Raw genomic sequence first — 14,167 nt, forward strand, 5'->3', positions numbered from 1 at the left:
GGGATTAATTTATCATCCCATTACTCATAATTAAATGCCTAATTCAGGAAGCTTTTACTTCCTCTCTGAATGAAAAAAAAAAGATTAAAGTTCTTATGATTTTCTGATCATCCTATATGAGAAAAGGAAAGGATACCCCCTTCCCCCGAGCTGGTTCTCAGGCTCTTCTAGGATAGTGGTGTCAAACTCAGAAACAAGGGCCACAAGGCTAAACATACAGATCCCTGCCTGTGCACATTGACTTAGAAAACCACTTATCAGCATCATCTACGTTTTATTATATATTTTTTACTTTTTTTTTTTTTTTGGTGAGGCAATTGGGGTTAAGTGACTTGCCCAGGGTCACACAGCTAGTAAGTGTTAAGTGTCTGAGGCCAGATTTGAACTCAGGTCCTCCTGACTCCAGGCCAGAGCTCTATCCACTGTGCCACCTAGCTGCCCCTTTTTTATTTTTTAAAAATATTTCCTAATTACATTTTAATCTGTTCCTCACACTCAAGAGGGTTAGTGAACTCAATGGGGCCCCATAAGCTGTGTGACTAACAACTGTCCCCTAGAATTCTAGATTCATTCTTCTGAGTGGTAAGTGGGTTTCTTTTCTTCACTAAAGCTGGGGCTGTGGAAATGGAGATTGCTGTGGATGGAGTAAATTGGACCACAGAGCTAGAAAGGACCTCAGAGCCCATCTATCCTAGCTCCCTCAACCCAACCATTGGTCAATAGCATTTGTTGAGCTAATTGTGTGCTAAGCAATGGGAATAAAAAGAAAAAGCAAGAGGAAAGAAAAAAAAGAGTTTCTGACTTCAATAAGCTTATAGTCTAAAGATGGAGGCAAACATGTAAATATATATGAAGTAAAGGGCAGCTACTAGATGGCCCATAGGCTAGTGCACTGGGCTCGAAATCAGAATGACTTACCTTCCTGAGTTCAAATCTAGCCTCAAACACTAGCTGTATGACCCTGGGTGAGTCATTTTACCCTGTTTGCCTCAGTTTCCTCATATGTAAAATGAGCTGGAAAAGGAAATGGCAAACCACTCTGATATCTTTTCCAAGAAAACCCTGAAGGGGTTCATGAAGAGTCAGACACAACTGAAACAACACAACAACATACGAAATAAATAGAATACTAGGTAACCTTGGAAGAGAAAGCACTAGGAGAATGTTCCAGGCACCAGGAAAGGCCTACTATAGAAGGTGATTTTTGAGCTGAGTTTTGAAGGAATCCAGGGATTATAAAACACAGAGGTGAGAAGGGACAACATTTCAGGCTCTGAACAGCCAGTGCTAAAACAGGGACATGAGAGATGAATTATTTTACATGAGGAACAGCAAGTAAGCCAGCATGGCTGGAGTGTAGACAGTGTATGGAGGGGAGAAATATGAGCTTTAAATATCAGAGGAGCTCATACTTGCTTCTAGAGCTTAGCAAGAGCCACGGGGGTTTACTGAGTAGAAATGTTTCATGATCATACCTGCACTTTAGGAAAATATGAAGAATGGATTGGAGCAGGGAGAGCTTGTGGCAGAGAGGCTAATTAAGGAAGAAGCTATTGCAATAATCCCGGAGAGAGGTGAGAAGGTTCTGAAGTGGGGCAATGGTTGTGTGAGCAAAGAGAAGGGGATGTACAGAACAGAGGTGGTAGAACAGAGGTGCAAAACACACCAGCAGGGAACACATGGCCCACAGTCTTCCTGAACCAGTTAAATATTTAACAAGACAACTAAAAACTCAATAAGACATAGATAATTACAAGTTGTGGGTTTTCTAAGCCAATACAAGGCTTATTGGCATCCTTGCATAGTGACCATATTTCTTTTTCTTTTTCTTTTTTTTTTTTTTAGTGAGGCACTTGGGGTTAAGTGACTTGCCCAGGGTCACACAGCTAGTAAGTGTTAAGTGTCCGAGGCCGGATTTGAACTCAGGTACTCCTGACTCCAGGACCGGTGCTCTATCCACTGTGCCATCTAGCTGCCCCGTGACCATATTTCTATTTGAGTTTAACACCTCAGTTGTAGAGAAACCAACAATGAGATGTGGCAATTGATTGGATATGTGGAGGGACTGAGAAATGGAGAATAGCACTGAGGTTGTGTTTAGGTTAATGTAAAGATCATGATATCATTAGCTATATTAGAGAAACTTGAGAACCATGTAGGCTTGGAGACAGGGGTGAAGGAATGACTTCTGATTTAGACAAAGTGAGTTTGAGATCTGAATGAGACATCCAGTTTCAAATGTTCAACAGGAAATTGGCAATGAGGAGATGGAGAAAGACTAGGGTGATAGATGAGAGAGAGAGAGAGCGGGGGAGGGAGGGAGAGGGGTAGATAGATGATAGATAGATAGATGACAGATGGCAGATGATAGATAGATATGGGAATTATGTACATAGAGATGATCATTGAACCCATTAGAGTAGTTGTGGTTATCAAGTATGAGAGTATACATAGAAAAGAAAAAAGGGCCACCCCAATTTTACAGATGAGGAAACTGAGGCCCTGGAAGGTTAAGAGATTTACCCAAAGTCACATAGGCAGCAATCATCAGAGACAAGATTTAAATCCAGGTATTCTGCTTCTAGAACCAGTGTACTTTCCATTGTACTATGCACGAGTTAAGTCACTAAGTAATGGATCTCCAGTGCCCACAGCTGAGTTAGAAATATAGTTATATTTGCTGTGATAATAATTTCTAGATTACTGGTAGTGAGCTCATCAGTTTCTACTAAGCTGAAGCTCTCTGTTCAGTGGTTAAGTTTCTCTTGGGCTCTTATTTCACTTATGTCTCTTGGGGTCGAGCTGCTCAGAAAATAGAACCTCCTGATTGACCTGTCAAGAATCATCAACTGTCTATAATTGATACTCCTTCCTTCCCAATCAGGTCAGCGACCCTACCAGAGGAGTTGTGCAAAAACTGCCAGAGCTTGTTAAATCATTGCATAAAGGCCTGTCCTCTCTAATGATTTAAAATGCTGGCACTTGAGAGAGTATATGGTTTCATTTTCTCTTCATTATTATAAGCATAGGTCCTTCCTTTGCTCCCAGCTAGCACACTTAATTCTGCCAAGAAAGGCTATGTCAGAGATGTGAGAGCAGTTAGATCCCTCCAAATGGAGTGGGGACTTAAGTCTACAAGGTCTTTCTCCTTCATTCATTAATTCAAAGCTTAAAGTGGCAATGATTTTTCAGCGCAACTTTTCAAAGTTTTTAGAAAAATGCTAAGGGATGTCATTTCTGGAAGCATCATAGATTTAGGACAAGAAGAGACCTCAGGGGGGGTCACCTAGTTCAACTATCTTACTTCACAAATGAGAAAAAACAGACTCCAAGAGATGAAGGTACTTGCTCAAGGCCACACAGATTAGTAATAAACTTGGGATTCATAGCCAAGCCCCTTGACACCAAAACCCAGGAAAATATTTCAAGCAGTGAGGTGGCAATGTGGATGGAGCACCGGGCCTGAGGTCAGGAAGACTTGGGTTCAAATCTGACCTCAGACACTTGGTAGCTGTGTGACCCTAGGCTTAATCTGTTTGCCTCAGTTTCCTCATCTATAGAATGGGGATGATAATAATAGTGCCCATCTTGCAGGTTGCTGGGAGGGTCAAATGAAATGAAATGATCATTGTAAAGTGCTTAGCACAATGCCTGGCACCTAGTAACAGCCAAATAAATGTTAGCTTTTATCAGATAGAGAGTCTTTTATCTACTTCTACTGGAGATGGGAGATGTAAGCAGCCCAGCCACAGAAACCAAATCCAAATCTCTACCAGATATTGTTCTCATATCTCAGGTATCACCGAATACATCTTCTTCCATCCTTTCCCCCAGAAATTCTCCTTGAGGAGAAACGACAATCACATCTGTCGTATCTATTTCACATTAGCTTAGATGTACATAAAAGCATAAAATCTAACCTGGGTGGTGCCAATATATTTCAGGAACCTCATGGCTTCTTCATCCAGGGACTGAGAAGGACTTGCCCAAGGCTGGAGATCAATATGCCAACGGAACTATAACAGAGAAAAGTCAGTCAATCAGCTAGCAAGCATAAAGTGCTTCCTTATGGGTCAGGCATTGTGCTAAGCACTAAGGATACAAATAAAGGCAAAAACAACTACTCAGTCCCTGCCATCAAGGAGCACACACTCTAATGGAGGAAATAATATGTAAATATTAAAGTACATAGAAGATACCTAGAGTATACAAAAGCAGTCTAAAAGAGGAAGGCATTCACAGTGGAAAGTACCAGGAAAGGACACAGGATGGATTGGAGTGTGGGAGAAACTTGAGGAGGAGGACCAACTAGAAGAATATTTTGAATAATGTAGGAAAGAAGTAATGAGAGACTGAAGTGGGGTGGTGGCTAAATGGATAGAGAGACAATGAGGGCATACACTGGGGTAATGGCAATGTCAGAGGACAGGAGGGGAAATATTTGAGAGATGCTGCAAAAGTGGAACTGACAAGCCTTGGCCACAGGTTGGTTATGGGTGGGGGTGAGAAATGACGAGGAATTGAACATAACAACTATATTATTTTGTTTTTGTTTTTGTTTTTTTGCAGGGCAATAAGGGTTAAATGACTCACCCAGGGTCACACAGGTAGTAAATATCAAGTGTCTGAGGTCAGATTTGAACTCAGGTCCTCCTGAATCCAGGGCCGGTGCTTTATCCACTGTGCCACCTAGCTGCCCATAACAACTATATCGTGAGCCTGAGAGATTGGGAGGATAGTGTTGCCCTCCACAGTAACAGTAATTTGGAGTAGGGAGGAGGGAATCAAGTAGGGTTGGGATGAGAGATAATAAGTTCCCTTTTGGACATATTGAGTTTAAGATGTAGTTAAAAGATCACTGATGACTTTGGAGAGAACATAAGCCAGATTGCAAAGAGAAAAGATATTTGAGGTATCTGTAGTTTGGGAGGATGATGATATAAAGCACTAGGTTTGCTGTTGCAGTTGTTCACTCATGTCTGACTCTTCATGACCCCATTTGGAGTTTTCTTGGCAAAGATACTAGAGTGGTTTGCCATTTCTTCCTCAGCTCATTTTACAGATGAGGAAACTGAGGCAAACAGGGTGAAGTGACTTTCCCAGGGTCACTCAACTAGTAAGTGTCTGAGGTCAGATTTGAACTTAGGAAGGTGAATCTTTCTGATTTCCAAGCCCAGTGCACTAGCCTATGCATCATCTAGCAGACCAAAAACATTAGGTAGGATGATGCAAATCAGTTTCCAACCCTGAGAAAAGTAGATCTATGGATATAGCCAACACAGCAAGTTACTGTGGCCTCCTTCTCTTTAAATCCTTGGCTGCCACAGAGAACTAGAACCTGAGAGAGCTGAGTTGCCATGCGGTATATATGAATAGCAAGCCCCAGAGCAGTCTGAAATGGCATACACTTCTAATCAAAGGTAAATTCCACTAAACCCCATCAAGATCTCTCTTAACTCTCACTGTGTACAAAAAGGCACTCCATGATGTTGGCAGAAAGAAATCCTTTATCTCCATGGGTACCTGAAGCTAAGCTTCAGAAATCTGGGGCATCCAATGGGGCAGTTGCCCATCTCCCACCCATCATTATAACTCTGGGATTTTTATCTTCATGAGAGAGAAGATGTACCTTGGTGGACAGCTCCATTTCCCTCCTATTGGGAAGCTTAGGCCTTACCTACCACCAGATGTTCATAATTTCTGAAAGCTGTTAGCTCTCCATGTGACTTTCCCCTTTCAGGAAAAAAAATAAATACTGAAGACACAGCAGTTGGAATGGGAAAGCTGAGGTTGCTATTCTTCTAAAACAATACACTCCCAGTCCTGCTCCCATCAAGTAAATAAATGAGGAATTGTAGTGAATGAATGTTGCAAAATTAAAATGAATAAGCACCTCCCTCAACTCCTTTACAGATATGGGGTGGGGGGAATCCACAAATTTTGTGAATTGCACATGTCAAATGTATTTGATTTGTTTATTGGTTTTACTGACTTTTCCACTCTTAAAAAAAAAATACTTGTAATGTGAGATGGCTCTCTGAGAGGGGGGAAGGAAAGGACATGGGGGGGGGCGGCGGACAGGCAAGATAAAAACAAAAGAGAGCAATAAAAAATTTAAAAAGATAAAATACAGAAAGAAAAATGGCATTAGCATTTTAAAAAGAGGTGAACTGGTATTTGTATTGTTGCTTGCCTTTGAATTTCCCGTGCCTAGTACAGTGCTCTGCAACATAGTAAATTCAGGGAGGTCTTTTTCTGAGTGGGCAACAAGAAAGCTAGAAACAGCCTACACCTCAGGAATGCTTCTAATAAAAGTAACATTCTTTATGAATGTACCCCACTAGATCTCATATCCTTTTCTGGAAGATTTCCAAACCTGTTGCTGCCCCAGGCTTGCAAGTTTCCCACTCCATGATTTGCTAATTCCTGCAGCTTCCTTGCACAGTAGATGCACTGGGTCTGGAATCTGGAAGACTCATCTTCCCGAGTACAAATCTGGCCACAGACTAGCTGTGTGATCCTGGGCAAGTCACTTCACCCTGTTTACCTCAGTTTCCTCATCTGTAAAATGAGCTAGAGAAGGAAATAGAAAACCACTCCTGTATCTTTGTCAAGAAACCCCCCAAAGGGGTTCATGAAGAGTTGGGCATGATGGAAAAACAATTCAACAACAACAAATGGAGGATTAGAGAGTAGAGGTGATTTAATGTAAAAGCCAAAAATGGAAATTGCCCCAGGATCATAGGTTTGCAAGGACCCAAAAGTTCCATTTTCCATTATCAATTGCAATTATAAGTAACATTTCATTATTGGATGGAGCATCATTTGCCTCCATTGCCCCAGGGCCTCACTCATCCTAATTTGGCCCAGAAGCAGAGTAGACCTAGCAGAGACAGGCTCTTCTTCTCTCTCCATAGCCAGGTCACAGATGTTATGTCCTCAGGGTAAACAGAAATATACATGCAGGATCCCCCTGGGCACACATATACACTCAGCCCTAGGTAATCTCAGGGCTTCAGGGAATTTGTTTTTAAAATGTTTCTTGAATCCCTACTATGACCAAGGCACTACAAAGTACAGTCTTGCTCTAGAAATTTAAAGTTAGTATGAAACAAAACCATATACCCAAGTATGAAATGGATCTGTGAAGGAACCTCTTGGTGAGGGAATTCTTTCTGTGAATTGCAGTCTATGATTATAGATTTTTGGAATCGAAAGGACACCAGGGATCATTTAGTACAGAGGTGGAGTGTAGCCTGAACCAGATTAAAATGTAATTGGAAAACACTTAAGGAATTTAAAAAGATGCAACAAAACATAGATAACATTATATTTTTAAACTAAGTTAATATGTGACCTGCAGGGATCCTTACATATGGTTTAGTAGCCCTGTTTTTGTTTGAGTTTGACACTCTTGATCTAGTTCAACCCACTCACTTTACAAATGAGTAAACTGAGGCACAGAGCAGTTAAGTGACTTGCTCAAAGTCACAGAAGGACAGAAACAGGAATCAAACTAAGGGACCATGTCTTCTCAAAAAACAATCCTATTGCCAACCTCCAATTTTCAAATTAGTTAAGTTCCAAAAGTCTGTAAGTATTGTTTGTACATTCTAATGTATTTTCCTATAAAAATAATGTTATAAATGATGATAGTCCCCTCCAAAATCCCATCTAAGCCATTATTTAATTGAATTATAATAAAAACTAATAGTAGGCTTGAAACCCGAGTCTCTGATCCAACTAATGGGAAAGAGAAGGCAAAGGGGAAGGGATGCAATTGACAGGGTTACAGAACCCTATAAGAAAGGGGAGAAAAGGGGCGGCTAGGTGGCACAGTGGATAAAGCACCAGCCCTGGATTCAGGAGTACCTGAGTTCAAATCCGGCCTCAGACACTTGACACTTACTAGCTGTGTGACCCTGGGCAAGTCACTTAACCCCCATTGCCCCACAAAAAAAAAGGGGGGGGGAGAAAAAAAGCAATGTGAAAACTCAGCAACTCCCATTCACATGAGCAGCAGAGAAGTACTGGGGGGAGCTTTTGGAAGCAGGAAGGCAGGAATCCAGTAATAGAAAAGATTGAATTGGAATAGAGCCTCTAGTTGGGGGAACTGAAGAATAAGACCTTCACAGCTGCCACCATTCCCATGTATAGGTTGTTTGTAAATTGGGATATGCCTGCAAAACAACTTCCCCTTATTCCCAGGAAGGAAAAAAAGGAAAAGAAATAAAGAAATGGTTGGTTACCAGGTAGGTGGAACAATGAGAACTGAGCCTGGAGTCAGGAAGACAAGAGTCTTCCTGCATTTAAATATGGCCTCAGACATTTACTTACTAGCTGTGTGATTCCAGGTTTGCCTCAGTTTCCTCATCTATAAAATGGGGATAATAATAGCACCTACCTCCCAGGGTTGTTATGAGGCTCAAATGAGATAATATTTGTAAATCCCTTAGGACAGTGGTTGGCACATATTAAGCTCTATAAAAATGTCAGTAATTGCTATTATTATTTTGCTAGCTTGCAAGAGGCAGTATAATGTAGTATAAAGAGCAGTTGCAGTCAAATTGTGGTCAAAAGACCTGAGTTCAAATTCCAACTCTGCTACTTGATACATTTATGACCTTAAATTCACTGAGCTTTAGTTTTTCCATCTGTAAAATGAGTGGATTCTGCTCTCATTCCCAGAAGCAGTTGGAAAGTGAAGGAAGTGCTCTTTCCTGTTATTCAGAAAGGACTGAAGACTACTGGGAGCTAAGATGGTGGAGGAAAGGCAATGAGCTCCCAAACTCATGACACGATCGCTCCAAAAAACATCCAAATAATGCCACAGGAAAATGCCCTGAGCAGCAAAATTCACAGAAGAATGTGCTAAAATCATCTTCTAACCAAGAACGGCTTGGAAGGTCAAGAGGGAGCTGCTGTGCTGATACAGGAGTCGAGCCCAACCCCACAGTCAACCTGACACAGATCCAGTCCCAAGAAGGCCTCACCAGAGAAGCAGACCCCCAGAGCCTCTGAATCAGCCGAATCACCAGTGTCATCTGGAACTAAGCTCACAGTCTGGTGAGTGGGCTGAGCCCTGGGCAGGGGGGAGACTACAGGGGTCTATTCTGGTGCTGAGGCAGAACTTGGGTTTTTCACCCCTGCTGGGAACCAGGAGGTAGGCTTGAGTAGCAGTGGCCCAGGTGGGGGAGGGGCACAGGCTCGTCAGAGCTAACAACGACAACACACAAAGCTGGTTGATTAGCAAGTTGGTCTGGGGTCATCTAGGACCAGGAAACAGGGTGGGCAAGTGAAGAACCTGATTCTCCTTAAATCATAACACCTGGGACTTCTTAAGCTTGGGGTACTGCAGCCTGTAAACAGTGCCCCACTTTAAGGAGCTAAAAGTCAAGTAAAAGAAAGGCAAGATGAGCCGACAGAGAAAGGTTAGGACCATAGAAAGTTTCTTCAGTAACAAGGAAGACCAAGGGGCACCCTCAGAGGAAGATGTCAATATCAGGGTCCCTATATCTAAAGCTTCCAAGAAAAATATGAATTGGTCTCAGGCCATAGAGGTGCTCGAAAAGGACTTTGAAGATAAAGTTAGAGAGGTAGAGGAAAAAATGGAAAGAGAAATGAGGGTGATGCAGAAAAGACATGAGAAAAAAGTCAACAGCTTGAAAAGTCAAATTGGTCAAATGGAAAAGGAGGTACGAAAGCTCTCTGATGAAAATAATTGCCTAAGAATTAGGATTGAACAAATGGAAGCCAGTGACTTTATGAGTAACCAAGACACAATAAAGCAAATCCAAATGAATAAAAAAATAGAGGATAATGTGAAATATCTTGTGGGAAAAACTGCTGACCTGGAAAATAGGTCCAGGAGAGAGAATTTGAAGATTATTGGTATACCTGAAAACCATGATCAAGGAAAGAGCTTAAACACCATCTTCCAAGATATTCTCAGGGAAAATTGCCCTGAAATTCTAGAAGAAGCAGCCAAAATAGAAATTGAAAGAATCCACTGATCACCTCCAGAAAGAGATCCCAAAAGGAAAACTCCTAGTAATATTATAGCCAAATTTCAGAGCTCTCAGGTCAAGGAGAAAATATTGCAAGCTGCCAAAAAGAAAGAATTCAAGTACTGTGGAGCCCCAGTCAGGATAGCACAAGATCTAGCAGCTTCTATATTAAAGGACTGGAGGGCATGGAATATGATATTCCAAAGGGCAAAGGAAATGGGATTACAACCAAGAATCACCTACCCAGCAAAAATCAGCAGAATCTTTCAGCAGAAAAAATGGGACTTTAATGAAAAAGAAGACTTTCAGATATTTGTGATGAAAAGACCTGAACTGAATGGCAAACTTGAGTTTCAAATACAAGACCCTAGAGAACCATAAAAAATTGGAGCTGGGAGACATACCTGGGGTCGTACAGCGGGCGATTGTCTTGTGTCTGAGGCTGGGTTTTGGCTGGGATTCCCCTGGGTCCAGGGGTGATGCTTTGTCCACTGTGTCACTTAGCTAGGTGATGACATCTTTAGGGTTAAATTGAGGGGTGAGGGAATGCACTGGGGGAGGGGGAAGGGCAGAGGTGAAATCCTACATGAAAGAAACAGGAAAAAGCTTATGGAGTGGGGGAAGAGATAGGAGAGGAGCAGGGCAGTAAATGAATTTTACACTCATCAGAAAGGGCTCAAAGACCTTAAACTCATCAGAGCTGCCTCAAGGAGGGACTAACAGACACACCCAACTGGCTGGAGTAATCTATTTATCTGAGCAGTAAATGATCCTAACACTCATCAGAATTGGCTCAAAGACCTCAATCTCATTAGATTGGCTCAAGGAGGGAATAACATACACACTCAATTGGGTGGAGTAATCTCTCTTACCCTGCAGGAAAATAGGAGGGGAAGGGGATAAAGAAAGAGAGGGGCAAAAGAAGGAAGGGCAGAGTGGGGGAGGGGACAGACAGAAACAAATCCCTTTTGAAGAGTGATAGGATGAAAAAAGATGGATAATAGAATAAATATCATAGGGAAGGGAATAGGATGGAAGGGAAACAGTTTACAATAGTAATCATGAAAAAGAGAAAAGGGGGGGGAAACTGTACAAGAAATATTTATTGCAACTCTTGGTGGAGGCTAAGAATTGAGAATCAAGGGAATGTCCATCAATTGAGGAATTATGGAAAAAGCCGTGCTATATGATTGTAGTGGAATGGTTTTGTGCTACAGGAAATGACAAACAGTATGATCCCCGAAAAACCTGGAAAGACTAATGAACATCAATGTATAGTGAAGTGAGCAGAGCTGGGAGGACATTGTGTGTAGTGACAGCAGTATTGTTCAATGAGCAATTGTGAATGACTTAACTACTCAGCAATGCAATGATCCAAGACTATCCCAAGGAACTAATGAGGAAGCTTACTATGCACCCCTATAAAAAGAACTGATAAAAAGAACACTTGTGGATTGTATATATATAACCTGGTTGCAATCTTGTGGAGGGGGGAGGAAAGGGAAGGAGGGAGGGAGAAAAATTTGGAACTCTAAATCTTATGAAAATGAATGTTGAAAAGTACCCTTACATGTAACTGGAAAATAAAATAAAGACAAAAAAAATGAGTGGATTCTGTCCTTGGCCCTGTACATCCTAATATTTTTATTATGCAATATTCTAAAAGTTCAAAAGACATAATTTCTGGGTAATCATTTTATCAATAATGCTAGCATTTTATTAATAAAAGAGTCAGTGATACCATTAAATGTCAAAGACCAATTGTGTTGGTGGTCTCACAGTTTTTTATGCCCTTAGAACAGTGATTGTTCCTGAGGGTGGCAATCAATTCTGATTAGTTAACAATTAATGAGAATGAAAATTATAATGAGAGGTGGACCTATTCTGATAAAGCTCTGGGGGATGTAACTATGTCATTTACTTTTAACTGCCCAGTCTTGGGCAATCTAATCAAAGAATTTACCCCACCAAACCTGTGTAGAGCACAACGGGCTTCCAGACCTTAGATTAAATTCCTTATAAAATTGGGTGGGGGCTGACCAAGATTGAGGAATTGAGGAGAGAGCTAATTCAATCTCTCTTTTTTTCTTTTTTCTTTTCTTTTTCTGTTTTTTTGAGGGTCAGTGGGGGTTAAGTGACTTGCCCAGGGTCACACAGCTAGTAAGTGTCAAGTGTCTGAGGTCGGATTTGAACTCAGGTGCTCCTGAATCCAGGGTCAGTGCTTTATCCACTACGCCACCTAGCTGTCTCCAGAGTTAATTCAATCTCATTATCAGTAATGTCCTTTAGAGACTGAATTTTGAAATGAGGACTTTGGAAAAAAGGGAAAGAACTCTGGATCTCCCCAAATCATTGGTTATTAATAATAATTTCTCTCAATTAGTAACTTAGGCTGATGTTCATTATTTTCCAGATGACACAAATCTAAGAGGGATACAAACCTACTTTTTAACAGTCAGAATCCAAAAAGATCTTGATGGACTAGCATATTAAGGCAAATCTAATGATATGAAGTTTAATAGGTATTAATGTCAAGTTCTACACCTATATTCAAAAATCAATTTTACAAATACAACACAGAAGAGGACAAAAGGGAGAGAGGGTGTTAATGGAATATAATTTCAAAATATGTCAGCAGTATGATATGGCAACTAAAAAAAACAAGAACAAAAAACCTCATGTGATCTCATATTTTATTAAGATGAACAGTGTCTAGAATGAATGAAACTACAGTCTCGCTCTCATTTGTCTTTCTCAGACCACATTTGATGTCTTGTGTTAAGTTCTAGGATTTATATTTTAGGAAGTACACTGATACTCCAAATAGCATCCAGAGGAAGACAAGAAGGAAGATGAAAGATCTTGAGATGATACCATTGCTTGAAGAAACTAGGGATGTTTAATGTAATGAAGAGTTAGAAGGGACATGTAATAGGAGTAATATGCTAACTCCATGAAAGTTAAGCTAATTTTTCCTTATGACTATATTCCATTTTTTAAAAATTAAATAATGAGACATTTCTTGAAACTCGGTTTACTCAAGTGACTAAGGGCTCGGACAATTGATGTCACTTCTTTCTCAATTGAGTATAAAGCAACTACAAGGACCTTGGGAAAACTCTCAAATGCTTAGCAAGTGGATCAAGATGGGATCTTTGCTCAAATGAATCAAATGGAGGTGTCCTCAATGCTTATCGTTGTTCAATAATTTTTCTTCTGCTATGATTAAGTGAATCTCCTTTTATTAATTGTTAAATGGCCTAACGGGTATCTCATTTTGTTTCACTATTGAACCTAAACTCACCTGAGTCCGATCCTGCCCAGAAAAGTTGTTTTCAAATATTTGAAGGATTGTGGATGAGAGATTATGTCCAGAGCAAGATAGAAGTTACAGGTAAGAAGCAACAGGTAGAAGTTATAGAAAAGTAGATTTTCAGCTCCTCATCAGGAAAACTTTCCCAACAATTAGAGCTCTCCAAAAGTAGAATGAATGGTGTCAGTAAAAAGACTTCAAACAATGGATTGGTATTTTGTAGAGAGGGGTTTTTTTCCCCAAGAAAAGGTTATACTAGATGGATTACAATAGGGTATCTTGCAACTCTTGAGAATCTAAGGTTTTTTCTACCTACCTAGAAAGGGATTTTTTTTTACTGTTTTAATCAATTACTGAACAAATATTTATTAAACACCTACTATGTGCCAGGCACTGTGCTATGTGCTAGACATAAAAAGAATGATACAAATACAAGTACTGGTTCACCTCCTAGTCACTCCAGCACCTCATCTGTTCTCTTGATGGAGGCAGGAGAGGGTTGGGCATTCTTTTGGAATACTAGCAGATTCAACTTTCCCTGGACTTTCTCATTTGAAATTCTCTATCTTCTCTTCAGTTTTTATCCTTTCCCTGAAAGGGGAGGCAGAAACAGAGAGCTGACAGATTATCTGATCTTGAAGGTCCCTCCTAGCTCTAAATCCTATGAAAGCTGACATTTTCTTAAATTATTATTCGTCCAATTCTAGGTTTCAGCTGTCACAGCTGAAGGTTATTGTCATGGTGACTGATCTGGGTCATGAGGGTTTAAGCACTCAGGACAAGGCAAGACTGTGATCAGCCAGACTGAGTCAGTCACCGTGAAGCCAGGCCAAGGTTGAAAAGTTCC

The 14,167-nt window shown here is 40.7% G+C and overlaps 1 protein-coding gene across 3 annotated transcripts in view; it reads right to left on the reverse strand.

The window, feature by feature from the left end:
* METTL24 (methyltransferase like 24) overlaps positions 1–14,167 on the reverse strand; it is a 177,133-nt gene that overhangs the window by 119,279 nt on the left and 43,687 nt on the right. For 2 of the 3 annotated variants that reach the window (XM_044004990.1, XM_044004989.1), the window contains one exon: positions 3,921–4,016. In XM_044004990.1, coding sequence (XP_043860925.1) covers positions 3,921–4,016 — 96 coding nt within the window. Of the gene's footprint in view, positions 1–3,920; positions 4,017–14,167 lie in introns of those variants that run through there. The other variant, XM_044004991.1, reaches the window with a different exon arrangement.

Source organism: Dromiciops gliroides, chromosome 4 (genome assembly GCF_019393635.1).
Source record: "Dromiciops gliroides isolate mDroGli1 chromosome 4, mDroGli1.pri, whole genome shotgun sequence".
NCBI lineage: Eukaryota > Metazoa > Chordata > Mammalia > Microbiotheria > Microbiotheriidae > Dromiciops > Dromiciops gliroides.